General features: G+C 36.4%; 1 protein-coding gene across 51 annotated transcripts in view; it reads left to right on the top strand.

The window, feature by feature from the left end:
• Positions 1-19,562, top strand: part of EYA4 (EYA transcriptional coactivator and phosphatase 4) — a 156,760-nt gene that overhangs the window by 51,239 nt on the left and 85,959 nt on the right. For 34 of the 51 annotated variants that reach the window (XM_040696814.2, XM_040696815.2, XM_040696803.2 and 31 more), the window contains one exon: positions 12,932-12,982. The exons of 15 other annotated variants lie outside the window; for them this stretch is intronic. In XM_040696814.2, coding sequence (XP_040552748.1) covers positions 12,932-12,982 — 51 coding nt within the window. Of the gene's footprint in view, positions 1-12,766; positions 12,983-19,562 lie in introns of those variants that run through there. 2 more of the 51 variants (XM_040696812.2, NM_001305177.2) reach the window with 2 other exon arrangements.

Below are 19,562 nucleotides of genomic sequence, written 5' to 3'. Positions count from 1 at the left end.
AAGTCTTCCAAGTAACTGCTGTAGGCTTTGGAAAGAGCTGAGCATTATAACACAGACTGGAAACATTCAAAAGGAGACACTATTTCTCACACACACACATAGATGTGTTCAAAGGATTTATTATTCAATAGCCTATGTAGAATATTTTGTTCAACAGCTGCAAGTAAAAATATTACTACCCAGTTAGAAAAGAGAATGTGCTTCTGGCATGGGGCTGTGGCAGATGTTAGGAAATCTGTTTTTGAGGGTGTGTGTATTTGCAAAGTTGTCTGCTGAGCCAAATCATTTCTAGCTTTGAATGAGAATTTTTGCAAGGTTTCACTGATCTTTGGATTTATTTTAAAGCTTTTCATGTTCAGCTTCTCCTAGATGCATTCAACAGATGACATACTGAAGGGTAATACTGGCTAGTCCTTATATACTTAACATGCCACCGCATTCCTTCAGAATGTGCATATTGAGATCTGGACAAATATTTAATATCATTGGTTGCAAAATTAAACCATGTCCAGTTGGACATGATCAACCTGTAAGAGTACAACTTTCTAGAACATTCTGGTAGTCTTCTGAATAGGACAGCCCTAATACTATACAGATCACTAGTAGCATTGGCTCAAATTAAAACAACACCTAGGCCATTAACTTAGCCTGTCCTTAACTGCTTAAAAATGTCTGTTCCCCACAGTTTGTAGGTGCACATAAGCCTTGCGCATCTGGACTTGCCTCTTTATACTGTTTTCAGTGTTCCAAACGCCTAGTCAATTCCTACTAAGTTTAAAATATCCCACTTGAAACCATGTTTTCATTAAGCTTATCACTCTTGCATACTGATCTCTTTTTGATCTGATTGGGTCTGTGTCTGTCTTATAATTGGTTTATCCACATTTCCTTATGTATAAATGGATAAGGAGATCTAAGGCGAGATATCGAACTTGCCAAGAAATTGGAATTTGTAAGTTCAGCCAATCTAGATTTCCACTCGCTTTCTGATGTGAATGTAAATTAGTTTTGGTCATTTAATTTACATACCAACGAGCCAGAAGAAGGTATAAGATACTAAAGGAGTGGATAACTAATTTATTAATATATGCTCCTTTTAGTTTTATTTCCTGTTTAGCCTCTCTCCTGGCCACTCAGTTTATTAGCAACACAATTACAAGCTAAAATGTTTTTAATAATTTAAATTTGACAGTAATTCATACAATAATGTAATTTTAAATTTGTGAATTAATGTGGATCTAAATTTCCCCGATTATAATTCTAGGTTGACTCTCTTCAGTCATAAGACCTATTTTGATGGCCTGAGATTGAAGAAACCAAAAATAAAACTAAAAATAAAAACTCAGAATGCTGAGTCTGGTCTATGAAATAGGATAGATCTGCTCTTGATGTCGGTAATGAAAAAACAGGCCTGCAGAATAAGTCTTTTTCAAGATTTCTTAGAATTAATTCAAGTCATTCTTCTTCTTAGAGTTGGCTGCTTTAAGTCTAGGTGATTTTTATTCATCAGTTATAATGCTGATTCAAACCAGCCAGCAAATATAAAGTTGTTATCTTGGTTTTTATTAGCGTTTGAAAATGTGTTTTCTTTAGAAACCTTCATTGTTACTGACAGTATAATCACTACATGTGGACTTGTCTTACATGACTTCTGAGAAACAAGTATTTCAGGAAATAAGTGACTTTAAAAGTTGTTCTAGGGGCAAAGGCAGCTCCTGAATCTCAGTTTACATTTGGTTAAAAATAAATATATCTTATTCTTTTGTAGAAATTTAAATTATAACTCATTATTTGGATCACTCTGCAGTTAGAATCCAAATCAAAATTCCACCCAAATGCAGAAAAACAGCATTGAATTTGTCATTGAAATAAAACTACGTTAAGCAGTTTGAAAACATAAAATTACTGAAACGCATGTCTAAAGAATTTATTATACAAGAGAATTGAGTCACAATTAGAGTGAACAATCAACAAGCCATTGCAATGGGACACATTTTTCAACACTGGTTGGGCACGTTAAGGTGTGGAAAAGTATACAGAAGAATTTAAAGATGTATCAAATGGAATTAATTGCTGGCCTCTAAAAAAAAAAACCTTCAAAAATTCTTATCGCCAGTAGAACTCAACTTTTCTTACCTTGTTATTCATGGCTTTGAAAAGTGAAAATTTACTGGTTTTTTTTCGTTACTTAATTCTAACATAAAAATTAAATTATAAAAACTTGATTTCTATTTCTAAGAAAACTGAAACAGTATCTAGAAACTCATTTCTTTGCAGGTAAATTCAAAATATTTATGAGAAAAACAGACAAGATTTTCTCCATTTTTATAAGCCATTGTTTTACAATATAGGGTATGTTATTCTGCAGTTCAGCTTTTTTATCTTGAGTTATACTTAAAAGTTTTTCTTTCTATTTACCTGAGATTAAAATATAACTTCTCATTTATACATTTAATGACTCAATACCACTATTTAAAATAATCCTATTCACTCAGTTTTAGAAAGGTGGGAGAATGACTGTTTACATGGGTTGATAATGATAGGACAAGGAGAATGATTTTAAACTAAGACGGGAGATTTAGGTTAGATATTGGAGGAAGTTTTTTTCACTCAGGGTGGTGACACACTGGAACAGGTTGCCCAAGGAGGTTGTGGATGCCCTATCCCTGGAGGCATTCAAGGTCAGTCTGGATGTGGCTGTGGGCAGCCTGGTCTAGTGGCTGGTGACCCTGCACATAGCAGGGGAGTTGAAACTACATGATCTTTGAGGTCCTTTTCAAGCCAGGCCGTTCTATGATGCCTATAAATGATTTTCAGCATGTTGTTGAGATAACAGCTTTTACAAGCTTCCTATGGTGCCAGAATTCCTCTATGATTTTCTTAGTTTATTCTTAAACTGGATGCGTCTTCAGGTCCTACTTGTGTTCTAACAGCAACTCTGAAGCAACATTTCCCTCTGAGCTTGCAGAACTTAACCTAGTAATCTGTGGTCATAACTCCAGTTCTATCTATATGGGAAATCTTATTTTAGAAACCAGAAGTTTAGATTTTAACTGAAAAATGTCAACTTTAAGGCTCCAGTGTTGGGCTTCTTAAATCTTTGGCTAGTCTACAAGTCTCTTCATCTGTTTAGGTACAATAAAAGGAGAGTTCTCTGCACAGCTTCAAGCATAAAAATCCGTGCAAATTTTGAAGCAACCATGGTCAGGTTCATGCCACCTAACTCCATGTTGAGGCACCCAAGTTAGAAGTCAGCTGGTGAAGAGATCTGGCCTCTGCAACAGCAAACTGGGATTTGGTCTGCCAAGTTTCCTTGTGGAAGAGTCTCTGTGCTGAGTGACTTCCTGAAATGGACTGTTTATTTCTGTTAACAATTCAAAAAAAGTAAGAGGAGTAAAGTTGTGTTGTAGTTCCCTAAAATGGGACTTCACTCAAAATCTACATTAAGATTACCCCGTGTGCAGTGTTGAGGCTCTCCCAGTCTTTCCTCCCTCTGAGAGGCAGCACTGGAAATATTCCTTGTGAATTCAATTCTATTTGTTCAACCTGCTGTGGGTTTGGAAGAATTGAAGAAATTAGATATGGGAAATAGAAATTAATAAAGACATTTAGAAACCCAACCCTTCTTTATGGACTGAGGAAAACAGAGTTGACAGATGAGTCCAAAAAAGCCTATGCAGTAATGAGTAGGAAAGGGACTGTAAGTCAAGTGCTGCAATTTAGGGAGTATTGAGAGAAATTGAAATGTATTTCAAACTAATAAAATGAATATTTTTCTAGCAACACATAATAAAGATTTGGAATTCACTGCCACTAGAGAGAACAGAGGCTAAAGCCTGCGTTTTGTATGACTTAGATTATTTCACAGAACAAGAGACCATCCACAACTATTAGGTATTTTTTCTTTGGCTAGATAAAGACGTGTATTTCACACAGAAAAAAAAACTCTAAAGAAGGGGGACTGAACTCCTTGTACTGGCAGGTTATTCCGTAACTTCAGTGAAGAATGGAGAGTACTCCTGTATTTACATTTATAATAATTGGTAATGCTCACTTCCAGAAATATGTTGTTGGTTACTGTGTAACCCAAAGATCTCATCTGGTAACCTAATTCGTAACAGAGTCTGAAGGCAGAGATACCATGGTTGATATCTTCCAAACTGAGCTGCCAGCCAGCTCTGGAGTGCAGCGCTCACTGGGAAAAATGATTCCCTCTTCTGCTGCCAATTTGTCTCCGCTCTGCTCTCAAGTAGATTGTGCGAGAAGCACTTTACTTTTAACTCCTTTTCTTTCTACCCTGCCCTTCTGAGTAGGCATTCATTTAATTTTTTTTTAATTACATGCTTGAAGCTTTCTTTTATTCCTCAATGTTTTTAATGTAGTGCTTGGATGCTCACAGCATGGACAGAAAGCAAAACTGTGGCTATATTTAGTAACAGGGTACTATTTGATTAGGCTCTGCCTCTGTCCAGATGTGACTCTTTGGACCAAATTGGAAAGAACTTCGCATACATGGCTTTGGCAGCCAATTATGTCATGCACTCTGAATATGTGACAGAAGTTTTCTTGTAGTGTAGTAACAGTGCTTTAGTTTGGTTTGCTGTTTTAGTTACTAGCCTGCATATTTCCCCTCTCTACTGTACAGCACAAGATATTTCAAAGATTTCTTAGTATTTTTCTAATAGTTCCTTGAATTCTAGCTAAAATTGATGACATTTATAGTGGATTCATTTTGACTGAATGTGTGTGAGTTGTTTCAAATCTATGGAGCAATATTTTTGTGCGCTATTTAAAAATTTTAATAATATTTCAATGTATTTGTAGCTCTCTAGAAATATGGGTACTGAGTAAACCTCATTTCTAATTGCATTACAGTATGACTTTTTTGTTTTTAGATCAGTAAAGAATTACAAATACAGAAAACAGAATAGACCTGAAATATCATGCGGCAATGTAACAGCCATGTTCCAGTGCAAGTTGAGCAGTCATTTACATGTATGCCCAACTTTACACTGGGTAATCTTATTAAAGTTGATGAAATGATTCACATGTGAAGAAGTTTAACCACATATATGGGCCTTTTTACAGTTTGTCTCTCGCAGGCATAGAAATCCACAACTTAAAATAAATACCTTGCTTAAATATGGATCTCCAAAACACTTTATTGTGTTCTAAAAATGGCCAAAGTAAGTTGTGTCTGTCTGAGAGAGATGAAAAGGCATTATCTGTACTTTGCCAATGACCAGAATCACTACACCACCTTCAAAGCTAAGATGAATTGCTTTGGCATACTGCAAGGAAATACCATTATTACTTTTTGCCTGTATTCCATTAAGGCTTAGTGCTTGGTTTCCAGTTTGGACAGAAGTTTTGTTTACCTGCACAAGCAACTAGGATTGCCTCAAATTCTTTCATTTTGTGTGTATTTCAGTTCACTTCCTTCTCTACAGAAAAAGTCAGAGAAACTTTTACATTTTGTTCTCAATTTTGTCAATGTTCTATTTAACTACTGGAAATAGTTAAAAGTCCTGCTAGAGAAGCAGTATGCTAAGTTCCATGTTTAGTCAGTAATATATGTTATTAAAGGTGTGTTTTTTAGGGAAGTAATAAGTTGATAGCTACAAAACAATAAGCTTAATTATTGCTATTTCTTATTTTTTGTTAACCATTTTGAAGCACTTCATAACTAATATCTCATGATGGTGACAGAAAGATGACTTCACAAAAGCTTCTGAATTATGAAAATGAAATATTGTGATTTGTAATATTTTATTCTTCACTTACACAAATTCACATAGTGGGCAGAAGCAGCTTACTGCATTTCTGTCCTCCAGAAAAGGAGATCATGATTTGTAAACCAAGTAATTCTTCCTAATGCTTGTGCTGATGTTGAAAAATTGGTTATGATGATGGAGGATGTATGCTCTCCAGCACTAGTTGCTTGTAAGTTGATCTACCTTTGAAGTTGCAGTAAAACCTCTGAAACATTATATTTTTGAGTAGAGTGGTGTTGAAATCTGTATCCTGGTCCAAATTTTGCTCTCACAACAGTGAAATACCATTAACTATAGTGGCATTGCAAGTCTAATTGAAGAAAACTGGATTCAGTGAATTAAAACTTTATACATAGAAATAACTGGTGAAATACAGAGTCAGGCAAAATTTGGGTAGAATATCATGAATAGTTTTAAATTTGCACTGCAGTAGAGTATTGTCATAAGTGGACATGAATAGAATTGTATTTTTAATTTTAAATCTGCATGTTTGAAAAATACTACGGGATTCTTGCTTATGAAGCAGTAAAGAATTTTAAGCCATTCTACAAACTTAAAAATCTTGTCAAGTTTAGCAGGTGAATGGTTAAACACAAGGATAATCGATAAAGCTGTCTGTGGAATCCAGAAGACTCTTGGTTATGGCAGTGCATCCCACACCAAACTGATGAGCTCTTCTAGAGAACAAAATATGTCTCTACACCCTTTTCTGAGGGGCAGAGGACTTAAAGCTGAACTTAGACTTAAAGCAAAGGCTATACTTTATAAAATTACAAAGAGGGAATCCTGTGTTTTGGTTAAGCAGTAGGCTGTCACTGAAGGAAAAAGGAATAAAAGAGTGTAGTGTAGCACAGCAGAAAAAGGGGCAAGCTGCTGAAAGCTGAATAATTTAGGGATATAGAGATGTCACTTCCTCCTTCTGCCAGGCTGTGAAATTCTTTGAAATTCCCACTGGTAAAGCTGCCAACACAAACAAAGGAAAAAAATGGAAGCTTCCATGCAACTTCTCCTTTGATGCAAAGAATAACATAGACATTCAGAGGAATGAATTTATCAGCACCATATTTGATACAAACATATTGGAAGCATTATGAGAAAAGCACAAAGGTCTTAGCCTAAAGACAGAAAATGTGTAACAGATTAATTATATTAAAATATTATTAGAGCTGTGTTTCTAAAGAATGCTTTTAGCAAAAGTTGCACACACAAAACGTGGAATGCTAACCTGCCCAGAAGTTACTGTGTCATCTAATGAATGTGCAGTTAGCATGGCTCAAGCGTACTTTCAGAGTACAGGTTCTTTACTAACGCATTGGTGACTCAAGCATGAATGTAACTGTACAAAAGGAGATATAAAATCTTTGTACCAAAATCAGTAATCATTAACTTTGCTTTTACCCAAACTTTCAAGGGACATTTGTGTGGGAGCATCTCCAAAAGGCCAGGTTAAATGACCCGGCTAGGCTCGATGTCTGTCTGAAATGTCTATAACTGTAATATCTTATGCCTTAATGTAGTAAAACTGCATGAATTACATGAAGTTTTACTTAAGGCTTCTTTTCAAAGCTTTTGCACAATTAAAATCGTTTCTATCTAATGTGGTTGTCTTCTCTGAACGTATGAAAGACAAACTTCATTTGGTCCTAAATGTACCTTTACTTTAGCTTCACTTAGTGGAATTACTGCACAAGCTTTCTTTTTCTTTTTTTCTGCTGTAATTTCTTATTTGTACAAGTTCATTTTTAATGCACATATAAATTTACCAAGTGGCACAGGAAGTTTATTTGAAAAAAAAAAAAAAGACAACTGAATTTTATGCTATTACCCCTGTATGAATCTTAATAAGGGGAGGGGCCTCAGCTAAAATGCTGATTTTTTTTTTTTTGCTGATCCATTAAAGTGATAGCTGAAAGAGATTGCTTGCTATTCCAGGGTGTGTCGGCTATTCCTTAATTGCTGTGTCTCCCGAGTCAGAAGCAAAACACCATCTTTTCTCTCATGTAACAAGCACTTCCTCTACCACATTAGGCCTTGCTCCAGGCACAAATAAACAGCAGGAGTCCTAGCTTTTTGCCTAGAAAGGTCAGGCTCTGTTGATGCTGCTCCTCCTTTTGCCTGCCCCAGCATGAGAGCACTGCCTCTAAATGGTTTCTATACAGCAGCTTAGGAATCTCTGCTTTAGTTCTAAAGTTTGACTTTGCTCTAGTTTTCTGGTGGTGGGGTTGCACCTCCAATTGTGTAGGTGCCAGTCAGCTTTCAAACCAGTAGGTTAAAGAAAGTATACAGCCCATACTTTATTTAAAAAATGTCACACCTTGCACTGTCATTTCTGAATATGTGTCATGTTGTAGAACATGTTTCTGCATATGCAGAGGGTGAAGAGAGAAGGGAGCTGGTCATCTTGCAGAAACGGGACAAAAGCTGAAAAGGAGTGCTTGGTACAGGAAATGCAAGGTGCCTGAGCAAATGAGAGAGAGATGGATAGAGTTTTGTTTGCTTAAACTGGATATTACCTAGACTGAAGCCTTACAAAGAGTTATAAACTGCTAACACTCTTTATAAGTGTCTTTGAACCCATAAGGATGGAAATGGTAGAAAGCGTCACCTGCTGATCAGAAGTTCAAGTCAAAAATTCTCAATATTTCAGACTCTCATTTCCCTCCTTGCTTTCAAGATCTGCTTCAAAAATTTAACTTCCTGGCTTTCATATAACTGTAGTTATCTCCTTTACTTATTTAAATAAACTGCTTATTTGGTAATAAAATCAATGTTGAAGATTATACTACAGCTGATTTTGTACAGCCATAAGGAGAAAAATGGGATTTAAAATTTCAGTGTTGGGATCCTATTTGTACCCATCACTGAGCACTGATCCTGGCTGGAGACCTAGAAAATGTGGTCAGAAAAACATTGTTTAAAATTATTTTTACCTGTAATGCCTCATAGAATGTGTTATGTGACAGCTTTGCCTTAGAAAATGTATCAAAACTCTTTTCATGTAATTTGTCCCTTGAACTGAATGTACATCTTGTAATGTTCAGGATTTTATTTCTTTGTTTTAAATCAAATTATCATATTCTTTTAAAATATCCACTGGCAATGAAATATAAGTGAGAACAGAGAAAATTTCATTGAGCCCAATGGTAGAAACAGACTCATTAGACAGCATTTTCAGCTAATAAATAATGTCACCTATTAAGAAAATTATTTAACTAATGATGTTTTTATTTATCTCCCTTTCTTTAACAGACAAGCCCTCAAACATGTAAGAGAGAACTGTGAAGTATAATTCAGAGGACAGTTTATTTTCCCTTATGAGCTATGGGATTTTGTGGAATTTCCTCAGGTGCATTCTGAAGAAAATAAATAGAAAAACACGAGTTGATGAAAGCATCTGATAGGGGTTTATAAATTTAAATTTAATTTAAATTTCTTGTACATGCATGTCAGTTTGGATCTGAGAAATTATTTTTTCCAATGGTTTGTAGTTTAGAAGAAGAACTAACAAAGGAGCTAAAAGCAGCTGAGCTAGTTTTCTGACACAGTTGGGCTGTGCTGTGCTGAGGCACCATTAGAGCAGCCTGGTGAAAGGTTCATACCTTTAGGGCCTGTCATGACCTGTGAGACCCAGTCCCACAGCCAGGGAAATGTGAAGAGGCCCTGAGGTGGGGCGAAGTCACTGCCTTGCACAATTCTAGGGATCAAAGTTCCATCAAACCCTCTTTGAATGCAAGATCGGAATCCACTAAAATATTTATTTGGCATTGAATTTGATCTCTAATTAGGAAACTGTGACCGATCCAAATCTTATAAGCAACCCTTTTTTTTTTCTTCAAAAAGTACCCTCTCCTTCTTGTACTTATTAGTCATATCTCTGTATTACTTGTAAATCACATTGACTCAAAATGTGAAATGGTTGTGATAGCTCTGGGAATGCATTAGACAGGCTTGTTCTACAGCAACAAAATGTGCTGCAGTTGTGTGTCTTTCCATCTAATCTGTCTTGAAGTACTTAACATACTGTTTGATGAAATCCAAATGGTTAAAAAAGCGAAGCAACTGCAAAACTGTGTTCAAGGGGAGGTTATGTTCCCATCGATATCTGAATAAGAGATTACTGCTTACATAAAACATTTTCTCCAGTTTCTTCACCTAAAGGGAAAAGGAGGAAAAAGTAGAGAAAATGCTCTTACCTCCCCTGCCATTTTTATTAATCTGCAAAGCTATGGATGTAACAGCAACTGTAACTTTTCTTGTCCTGAACAGTTTGTAACGCTACTTAAAAGGTAAAGGAACACTTGTGAGCTTTTTTTTTTTTGTGTTGGTATTCTGCCTATTGTAGGCAAACCGTGAACAGCGCTGTGTACAGCAAACTGCAGAATAAGAAAAATCATTCCAAAGAGAATTAAAATTATATCTGAAGCAATGTTCATTACTGTGACCCTAACCCAAATGCTTTCAGATGCAGAACTAGTTCAGAAATTCCAAATATTTCACATTTCCCACTTTCATATTTTCTCAAATGAATACAATTTTTATTCACTAATATCTGCTATATTCTTGTGTGGTTTTCTTTTTTCTTATATGTATATCTTTAGAGCAGTGATATAAAGGACAGGTACAAAGAAACTTCCCATTCATGTGTATGAAGAAAGTAGCTCTGATTTGGTGATTTCAATTTGCAGATAGATCAGTTCTTTAGTCAAATTAGTTGTTTCCCTGTCTGTCTGAGAAAGAGGGTCTTCTGTAGATGTAATTATATTATCTGATCGTTATTTGACACTATGATGGTCATTTCTTTGGTCCTTGTATTCTATGAGAAGAGTAGTGTTGGTCTGTGGCAGCAGCTGGGGAAACTCACAAGGATGGAAGTGAAGCAGTGAGGAGACGCTGTCTGAAGACTCCTGTGTACGGAGCTGTACAAAGGGGTAAGGGCATGCCCCTGAACTGCCTGGGGAGCCCAAAGCAAGGCCACTCTTCCTCTGCCCGATGCCTGGTAGAAAAAAACAAATTTTGTTCCCCATCTACTCTTGTGACAGCTCTCTGCACTTTATAGAGCAGTGTCCAAGGTTTTCAGCAGTAGGGCTCTTTGTACCTGTCGTCATATTTAGGGTAGTATGGTTAGGTTGTGGTTGGACTTGATGATCTTTAAGGTCTTTTCTAACCTAAGCAATTCTATGATTCTATGATTTTTGGTTTTTCCTTGGCAGCCTTTTCCATGCTAGTTCTTTTCTTTTGTTTCCCTTTTTTGATGGTGAAATAAGCTCCCTGTCTAACATCATCAGACTTTCATGTCTGATGTATTAGTTGTTTCAGCAGTTAAGAATGAGGTTATGCCCAATGCTAATGTCAAAAACAACATCTGAAAGCTGATTATGCCCTCCGCAGTACTTTATATATGCTCCAGTGGGTTTTCATTGTCAAAGAGGTGGGCCTTTATTGTGCCACATAATGCAGTGAAATGAGGATTATTTGGACTTTCGGTGCATGAGATAATAGCAGCCGACAGGCACCTGTTTAAGGACGTGCATTGTATTCCTAAGCACAAGTATATTATAGAAAATAAGCAAAATTTCTAAGTAAAAGCTTTTGCACTTAAATTTCCTAAATAGGCTTAGGTTAAAAAAAAAAAAAAAAAAAGCACTGGAGAATCTGAATGGAAGTATTTATTAGTGGCCCTTACAGACCTGGCAGTTGATTCTAATAATAAAGCATGGGACCTGTCAAATGATGGCACAAATATCCTAATCTGAACTGACGTGGCTTTCTAGTCCAGTTCATCAATCATGTTTTATTAGCTTTAACAGAGCCAAGCTATCTGTCATTTGGATGTTGTAGTGGTGACAAAAACTGGTGCTGAAAATGTGCTGCAGGTGTAACTTTCACTCAAAGGGAATTTCTGAGCAGCAATCAGGTTCAGTTTGCATGGGGAGAGAGTGCCATCTTCAGTTTCACATCCCCATGTGAAGCACAGCTGAATTTAACAAGTGTTGCCCGATGTCAAAGAAGTGAAGAAAAACGCGTCAGTAGAAATTTGGAAATGGTTCTCAATTCTTATTTTTATTGACATTGGACTGATGAAGGAAAATGACAAACACTATGCTCTTGTTCCCATTTTAAGATGCAGTTTATTTAGATACAGCTGTTGTGATGAGTAATTTCTAACGTAATAAAGAAATGTGAGGTTGAGCTTTGCCTTTTTGGTTTGCAGTGTTGTATAAAGATAGTTGCCAGCTGAGCACTACTAGCCAGTAGCATATTGTGCACAAAAATGAGAGCCAGCAGTCTGTACTTTTGTAAGAGCAATCTTTTCCCTGTATTCTTTTGGCATAGAATTGACTTTGTGTTTGCACTGGGGTCCTGGCACTTGACCCTTGTTTTCCTTGGCTCTGTGTCGTTTTGCAGCAGAGCTTGAGGACACTCCTCATCTCTTGTTTCCAGTGTGTTAACATATTCAAGTAAGTATTATCTGGAACAGGCATAAGGATTATCCTTTGGGGGAGTATTTGTAAAATTCTCAAGTCCAGATCAAACAATGGTATCCATTTTCCTTCCTCCTGAATTTTTTTATTTGCAAGATGAATGTTTCTGGCAAAATTCTTTCTTTGATCTTTAGAAAGACTTTATTTTGTGTGTATTCACAGACAAGGCTAACACTCATAAATATCTGTGTTACTTGCAGAATTTACCTACTTGCCCAGGTAGGGTATTTTAACACTTAATAGGACCTGGTACAATAAGGAGCAGATGTGCCGCAGCAACAGCAGGCAAGCAGGAATGGGAAGGTGGTTTCATTAAAAGAGCCTTGGGATAAATGCAGCGCATTAGATACCCACTGAAAGACAGGAGCTGTTGATGGGGTGACCTCTGAATGCAAGTCATCTTACTATAAACAGAAGGGTGTGGAAAGCCATTGGACAGAGCCAAGCGTGGTTACTATCCAGATCTCTTCTTAGTTAACTTAAGTAACCTGTCTGTGCTAGGCTCAGTCTGACAGTTCAGAGAAGAACAAAGTGTATTCAGTATTTCCAGTTTAAAAAGTTGCAGCCAGCTGATGGATAAAGCATAGAAAATGTCTGGACACCTCAGATGCTGAACAGTGGAAGTAAATTAGTGCCAAACATCACAGTCAGTCTTTTCTTCTTTTGTCCTGGAAGGTGACTTCACATATTTGGGGAACTCGACTCTATTCTTCAGAGATAAATGAGGTAAGGTTATGGTGGATTTCAATTTGTGATACTGATGCAGTAGTCACTTAGTGATATGATGGGAAATGCAAGTGGGTATAAGTTGTGTGGTCAGGTTGTATTCTGAAAAGCAGATTTTGTTTTCATTTCTGTAGCAGTAGTTTCAAACTTGTTTTGGGAACATCATAACTGTTAATTTTATTTGCTCCGGAGAACAGAAGTTTAGGTTGGGCATTTGTCTGAATCCCTCAAGTACTTAGTTGTTTTGGGAGCAGCTTGTTATTAGCGTGGGAGTTGACCTGTTAAGTGCTGTAAGAGAGAAAAGGTGTTATTCTGTAGCGTGCTGTGGGCGTTGCATTTTCTCACATCTTTAAGTAGTTTTTGGTTGTGCTATTTGCTTACACTATTCTAAGGGACACTTAAAGGCTGGTATGTTGAGACAGGTGTCTAGGTATAAGCAAAGTTGAAATTAATTATCCTTAAAATACAAAAACTGTAGAGGGAAATAAAGTGGTTTTAATTGTCTATTCCATTGGAGTCAATTTAATCAGTTTCTCAATTGATTAGACGTTTGTTTGGAACCAATAATGCTATAGTGTAATTACACTAAAGCATCTTTCCTACTCCCTCAAGGCCGGCTGTACAAAGCTTTCCCTGTATTGTTATGTGTCAGTGACTTCATATGTGGGTCTTACTGCACTGTGAATGTTTCAAACTTTTAAATGGGTTTTGTAATTACATACTCATTTTCCTAGAACATAAACTCTGATTAAAAACTTCCTTGCCCAGGGAGTGTGGGAGCACGCATTTCTGTCACGTTCACATGCTTTCCTCCGCCACCGTGCTGCTGCACGGCTGCACTCAGGGGCTGCGACATGAGCTGCCACCTCCTGCCTGGCCGCCTGGGCCCGCTTCGTTCGGGGAGACCTGGAAGGGGCTGCAGTCAGCAGCACTCCATGGTGCTGGGAGAGCCAGCAGCGCTCCACAGAGGGGGAAAAAAAAGACAGTCTGCCTTGGTCCATCTGTTAAAAAAAAAACCAACAACAGAAAAATGCATTACTGCTATAGGGAGCTGTAATGTTTAGGGGACATGTTTTGAAGAAAGGTATGATAAGTTATTACACCCAATAAGTTCTTTGATTTTGTTTCTGGGGTCTGGAGAGCAGCGAGCAGCGGTATCCAATTACGTGTTTCTTTTCTTGGACTGCTCACAGTTTTCTGAAATGAGCTCCAGCTAAGCAGCTTTTAACTGTCTCACCACCTTTCTTGCCATTTTAATTTCTTCATCTTCTAAGGGAAAGGTAAATCCTAAAAAGATACATAAAGAGAGTAATACCTTAAGTTCCTGGATTAAAAACACACTTCTCACCAATGTGTGTTTTTCCAAAACAGTTTTGGATTTATTGAACTGCTTAGTGTAACTTGTTAAATGCTGCAGTGAATCAAGTAGCATCAACCTGGTACGAATGTGTGATAATCTTAAGCAAAAGAACTTGAATTTGACTTTGCGGATACAGCTGTGTTTTAGTATGTTCCTGCAAGCCTGCGTACGTATGAGTCTGCATACAGGGAAGCTCATTCGTCTGCTGCAGAAATTAGAAGTTCAGGTTAATTTGTAAACTTGAATAGATGACGATTTGGTAAAATATCTGAGCATACTGTAAAGTAGAGGAAACAAATGAAGAACACAATACATGCTATCTGTCTCTGATTTGCATTATTGCCTGTCTTCTAATAATCTTCATTTTCTACCATTTCTTTTGCAAGTAGCTATACTTAAATTTTATTAAAGTTACGTATACTTGGGGAGAATGTAAAGAATAACACTTGTTTTAATTTTTGAATTTTATAATTTATTTGGTAAATGTTAGTTAAAGGTGTTCAAAATTTAACATATCACTTCCGTATTTTTAAATTAAAGAGAGCATGGTTATATTGCACTCATGTATAAAAGTTATGTGAACTGTGTGTAAATATAATGTTCTAGTTAGTTGTTACTTCTTTTTGTATTTTAATTTATGAGCTGTATTTTCAATTACACTATTGTAAAAATCCAAAAATCCACTTCTGTGGTAGTCCAGCAGGAAATATATGCAGTTTATTCCTGCAATATTTAATTTAATACAATAATTAATAATTGCCCTGACTTAATAATTAACAATATTCAATTGCATGTAAATACCTGAAGAAAACGAGAAGATTTTATAAGAAGCTCATTTTAAAATAAATTCCATTTTATCTCCAAAAAAGATTCAATTAAAAATATATATTGAGAAACCTGAGTTGATTGCAAACATAATTATTCTATTTATTTTATTTTATTTTGCATTGGATTGAGTGGTAGGCAGTATCTTAGAATATTAGAATTTGCATATTATTTTAGCTAGAGTTAACTGACTATTTAGTTACTAAATATGAAACATGTTTACTGTGTGTTCTTGTGATTAATCTGTAATTGTTCTTTAGAACTAATTTCAGGAATGTTTAAAAGCCATTAACAGAACTTTACAATTATACACCTTTACAATTATAACTCTGGTTGATCATATGGCATAACTGAAAATAAAAAGATTGGAAGGGGAAATAATTTGAAGCATTTTCACGTGAACAGATTCTATACACAGTTATTTACACACGTGCACAGCTATGTTTTCTTGTATGCTTGTACATTCTTTCTACCAGGGCTTACTTTCTGGATAGCAGGAATTATCTCACAGTTAGATTTTCGGGGCACTTGAAGTATTTGTGCTGCTGGTCCAGGTGAGCTCTGCATTCAATTAGAGCCAGAACTGAGCACCAAACGTAGGCACTCCTTTGAGTGCTCAGAATGTTCGTTCCACTGAAGCACAGTTTAACTTGATTGATACTCGGATTTTAAAGCAAATAAGGACTAATTTTTGCCTGTGGCAAAAGATCTTTGAAGTTTCATGCCTGCACTGAGGCCGGATTAGCAAAGCGGCAGGACTGTGACTGGGACTGTGACCCTGTTGTGCTTGGCAGGTTGTGATGAATGGGGGAATCTTTCTTAACCTTGTGGCCAAAACATTCCAGTACCGCAGGTTGGGAGACAGAAGGGAGGGGGGGGGGGGGGTCAAAAGATGCAGGAGGCTTGGCACATTTGGGCAGGAGACAAAGGACACTTGCTTGATTGTTTGAAAGAGGGGCCAGTGTGCATACTCTTTCCATCGAATGTGCCTGGAAAGGCTGTGGGAGAGAGTGTGGCAGATGCCCCACAATATACTTTCTGACAGTTGACCTTGCTGTACGAAATTAATCCTTCACTATTAAGCTGTCTCCTGCTTTTGCTTTGACTGCTTTCAGAGTTTAGGGAATCTTGCTTGTTATATTCTGCTAAACAAAAGAGCTTTTTAGTTGCAATGTGTATATAGCCATGCAAAATAAACTGGAGGGTTGCCTTATTTCAAGTAACTGCCTGTTGGTCAAGGAATTTACTGGAGGACTGCAAATATAAACAAAATGGTGTGAATTTTAAAAAAATTAAAAGAAGATAATTGCTTCTGGAAAGCTGGTTTTACTGTTTTTCTCACAGAGCATTTTGAAAAAATAAAATGTGCATTTTAGAATAGTACTATTAATGAAAAATTTGAAAAATGTTTTGGGTATAGTAGTCTGTAGTAGTATAGTACTATAAACCAGCTAAACTTTCAAACCTGAAAAAAGAGGTGAAAGTGCCTTATATATGAGCTGAAATGTGATCTGTCGAGGCATCTTGTGGTTCTTTTTGTGGCATATTAATAGCTATATTATCTCTGATGTTGTCCCCATTGACTAATAATGAAAAATGTACTATTAGGTAATGGCTTATGATTTATTTGTAATCCTTATACTATAAACACTGCTACTCCGGTTATTGTTAAGAACTATAGCATAAAATGAAAGGAAAAAGAACAGTTAGTATTTTTAATATGCTTTCTAATTGTGGCTGTTATTATTATTATTGTTATTATTTCTAGTATACAAGCAAATATTGCATTCCTCTATGTAGATGAAATTAATAATTTATCCTTCTAGGATTATTTTCCCCATCTACCATTTTAACACTGTGATAGTTACAGGATTTTTAATGAGCATTGTGTTGCAAGTGTACCTGGAGTTTACCTGTTCATTAATTAATATCATATAAATATATGTATGAATATATAATGAACAGGTAAACTGTTCATTAATTCATGTTTATATAAACATGTTTATATATTTATGTATGTTTGCGTGTGTGTAGTCTCACTAGCTTATATTTTCCTTTTGTGCTACTTACTAGCATACAGTAAATAGGTGTACACTGTGTGTATTTTCCTGTATACTTACTGGAAGTTACTTTATCTGCAGTTTGCCTCATGGATTATTATTCTTTTTTCTCCACATGTTTCTTAGCAGCATTTTCTTCACTTTAATAAAACTGTTCTAGAGGCACTGGAAATTAAACTAGCCAGAAGCTAACTACATTCTGTTGCATGTCAATACAAATTCACATAAATATGTCTTTGAATCATGTCTACTTGTGGAGTTTGTGGGGTTTTTATAATGCAACATTGCATGTCACTTTATCTTTCTTCAAGCAAATTATTTTGTTACGACAACATGTGGGCCATAAAAAACTGATTGTCTTATTTTGACCAACAAGTAGTTTGAGCTAGAGAGAATTTTTTTTGGATCCATGCTCTAATACAAGTAGGTTGTCAGGATTTTTGGTTATCTAATGTAAGTTTTTTTTGTTACAACAGCTGCTAGAAATTACTGTTACAATCTTCAGGGAAGTAAAACTAATAATGAGAGAGAACTGAAATGTGTGGTACTGAAGGGCAGTTATTTACTGTACAGAAGACTTAGTAATTTTCAAGGCAGAATGTTTATTACCTTCGTTCTCTACTTCCACTTTTTTTTTTCCAGTTTTGAACATACTTTTTTGTGTGTGTGTGATTTTTTTATGTTGTCATTTGTATGTATTTTAAGTATGCCTTTTTAATTTGAATAACTTCAGAGTATTGTTCAAAAATACTGTCATTGTACAATTAGCAGATGACTTTATCTTGGACTATTTTCATATAATAAATTATTTATATTATAATTCATAGATATTACCAGTTGAAAATCCAGATAATTATGGCTGAACATCTTTGGTCAACCATCAGGAGAAAGATTGCTGTGGGAGAGCAGGGCAGTTTTTTGGCTTTGTGTTTTTTAAATTTCATTTGAATGCTGTTTTATCTTGATCTCCATCTAATTCCCATCTTCCAGAATGCCTACAGGACTCTGCCAGCTGATAATGGGTAGGCAGATGCTGAGCTAAGATTGTGTTCATGTTACCTGCTCATATTACCATGATTGTCCTCCCTCCAACCTGTCTACTTGCTCCATCCACCTGTTGCTGTTTGGTATTAATTGAGCATCCCCCTACCCCCCCCCCCCCCCCCCACCTCCCCTCAGACTACAAAGGAATATTCACATGCTTACCTTCTTTATTCTGAAATGTGAATACTGGGCCTAACCACTGTGTTCTGATTTAGACTGCTGGTTAAATCTTTGTAGCTTTACCTCAAGCTTGATGACTCATTTGCTCAGGGAATTCCTTTTGCTAGAGAAGTTAATGTGACACAGCCTCAGTGAGCCATTGCTGTTACCCTCACTGCTGTTGAAATGAGAGAAACCAACGCAAGCTCGTATGAATCTAGGCAGGACTGGATCGTTTCCTGCAGAAAGTGAAGTTAGTCAATGCCTTTTGCATTTCCATATCTTAGTATATGTATACAAATGACATTTTTTCTACTTTTCTGGGTTGGGAAGGAAAGCAGTGAATTACTGTCTTGCTTTCTAAAAAAATAATCAATATTCAGAATAGGAATTTGCCTTTTTTTCTGTCAAACATGTTGTAGTTTAACTGGAGCTGGAGAAGCCAGGAGTCTGGCCTCCTATTTCTTGAGTCTGACCATAGCAAAGCTATCCAGTAGCCAGTTACAAGATAGTTTAAGTTGAGTTGATATTTTCTGTATCATCTGTGTTCAGCTCAGGATGTGGAAGAGAGTTGCTTTATTAGGTAAGTTAGATAATCTTTTTCATCTGTGAATAATTAATTATCAGTTACATTTTCCTGTCTTCCTAGTACTCTTTCACTTACAACACTATCTACTGAATATGATTGTCTATCCTGAGACACAAAGAGAACTCCAAAAGATACAGAATTGACCTGAGCCCTCCTTAATAGATACACTAAAAGTTGTAATGAAAATCTGAACTGGTCATACAACATGACTTGTGCTGCCAGACACTGTAGGGATTATGCTGATCTCCTGCTTTTGCATCTGGCTGCATTTGCTGTAGTTATAGGAGCCCAGAGTTTGAGAAAAGACCAACAGTGAAGCAAAGCTGGCTGAAAGTGTATCTGAGAAAAAGAGAAAGTGATACTGGTGAATGAGTGACTACACTTGGAAGAGTTTGTCTCTACCATGTAGAATTGAGCATTTCAATTCTCAGCCTAGGAACGCTGGAACATCAGTGAAACAAATTGTCATGTGGCTGAACCCACGTATTATGCTTTCAGTGCACAGTGATTTGAGTCAGGTGTTAATCCTTTCTTAAATTTTCT

This window comes from Gallus gallus, chromosome 3 (genome assembly GCF_016699485.2).
Source record: "Gallus gallus isolate bGalGal1 chromosome 3, bGalGal1.mat.broiler.GRCg7b, whole genome shotgun sequence".
NCBI lineage: Eukaryota > Metazoa > Chordata > Aves > Galliformes > Phasianidae > Gallus > Gallus gallus.
The sequence above is the reverse complement of the archived record's forward strand: the minus strand, read 5'-3'. Positions and strand labels throughout refer to the sequence as shown.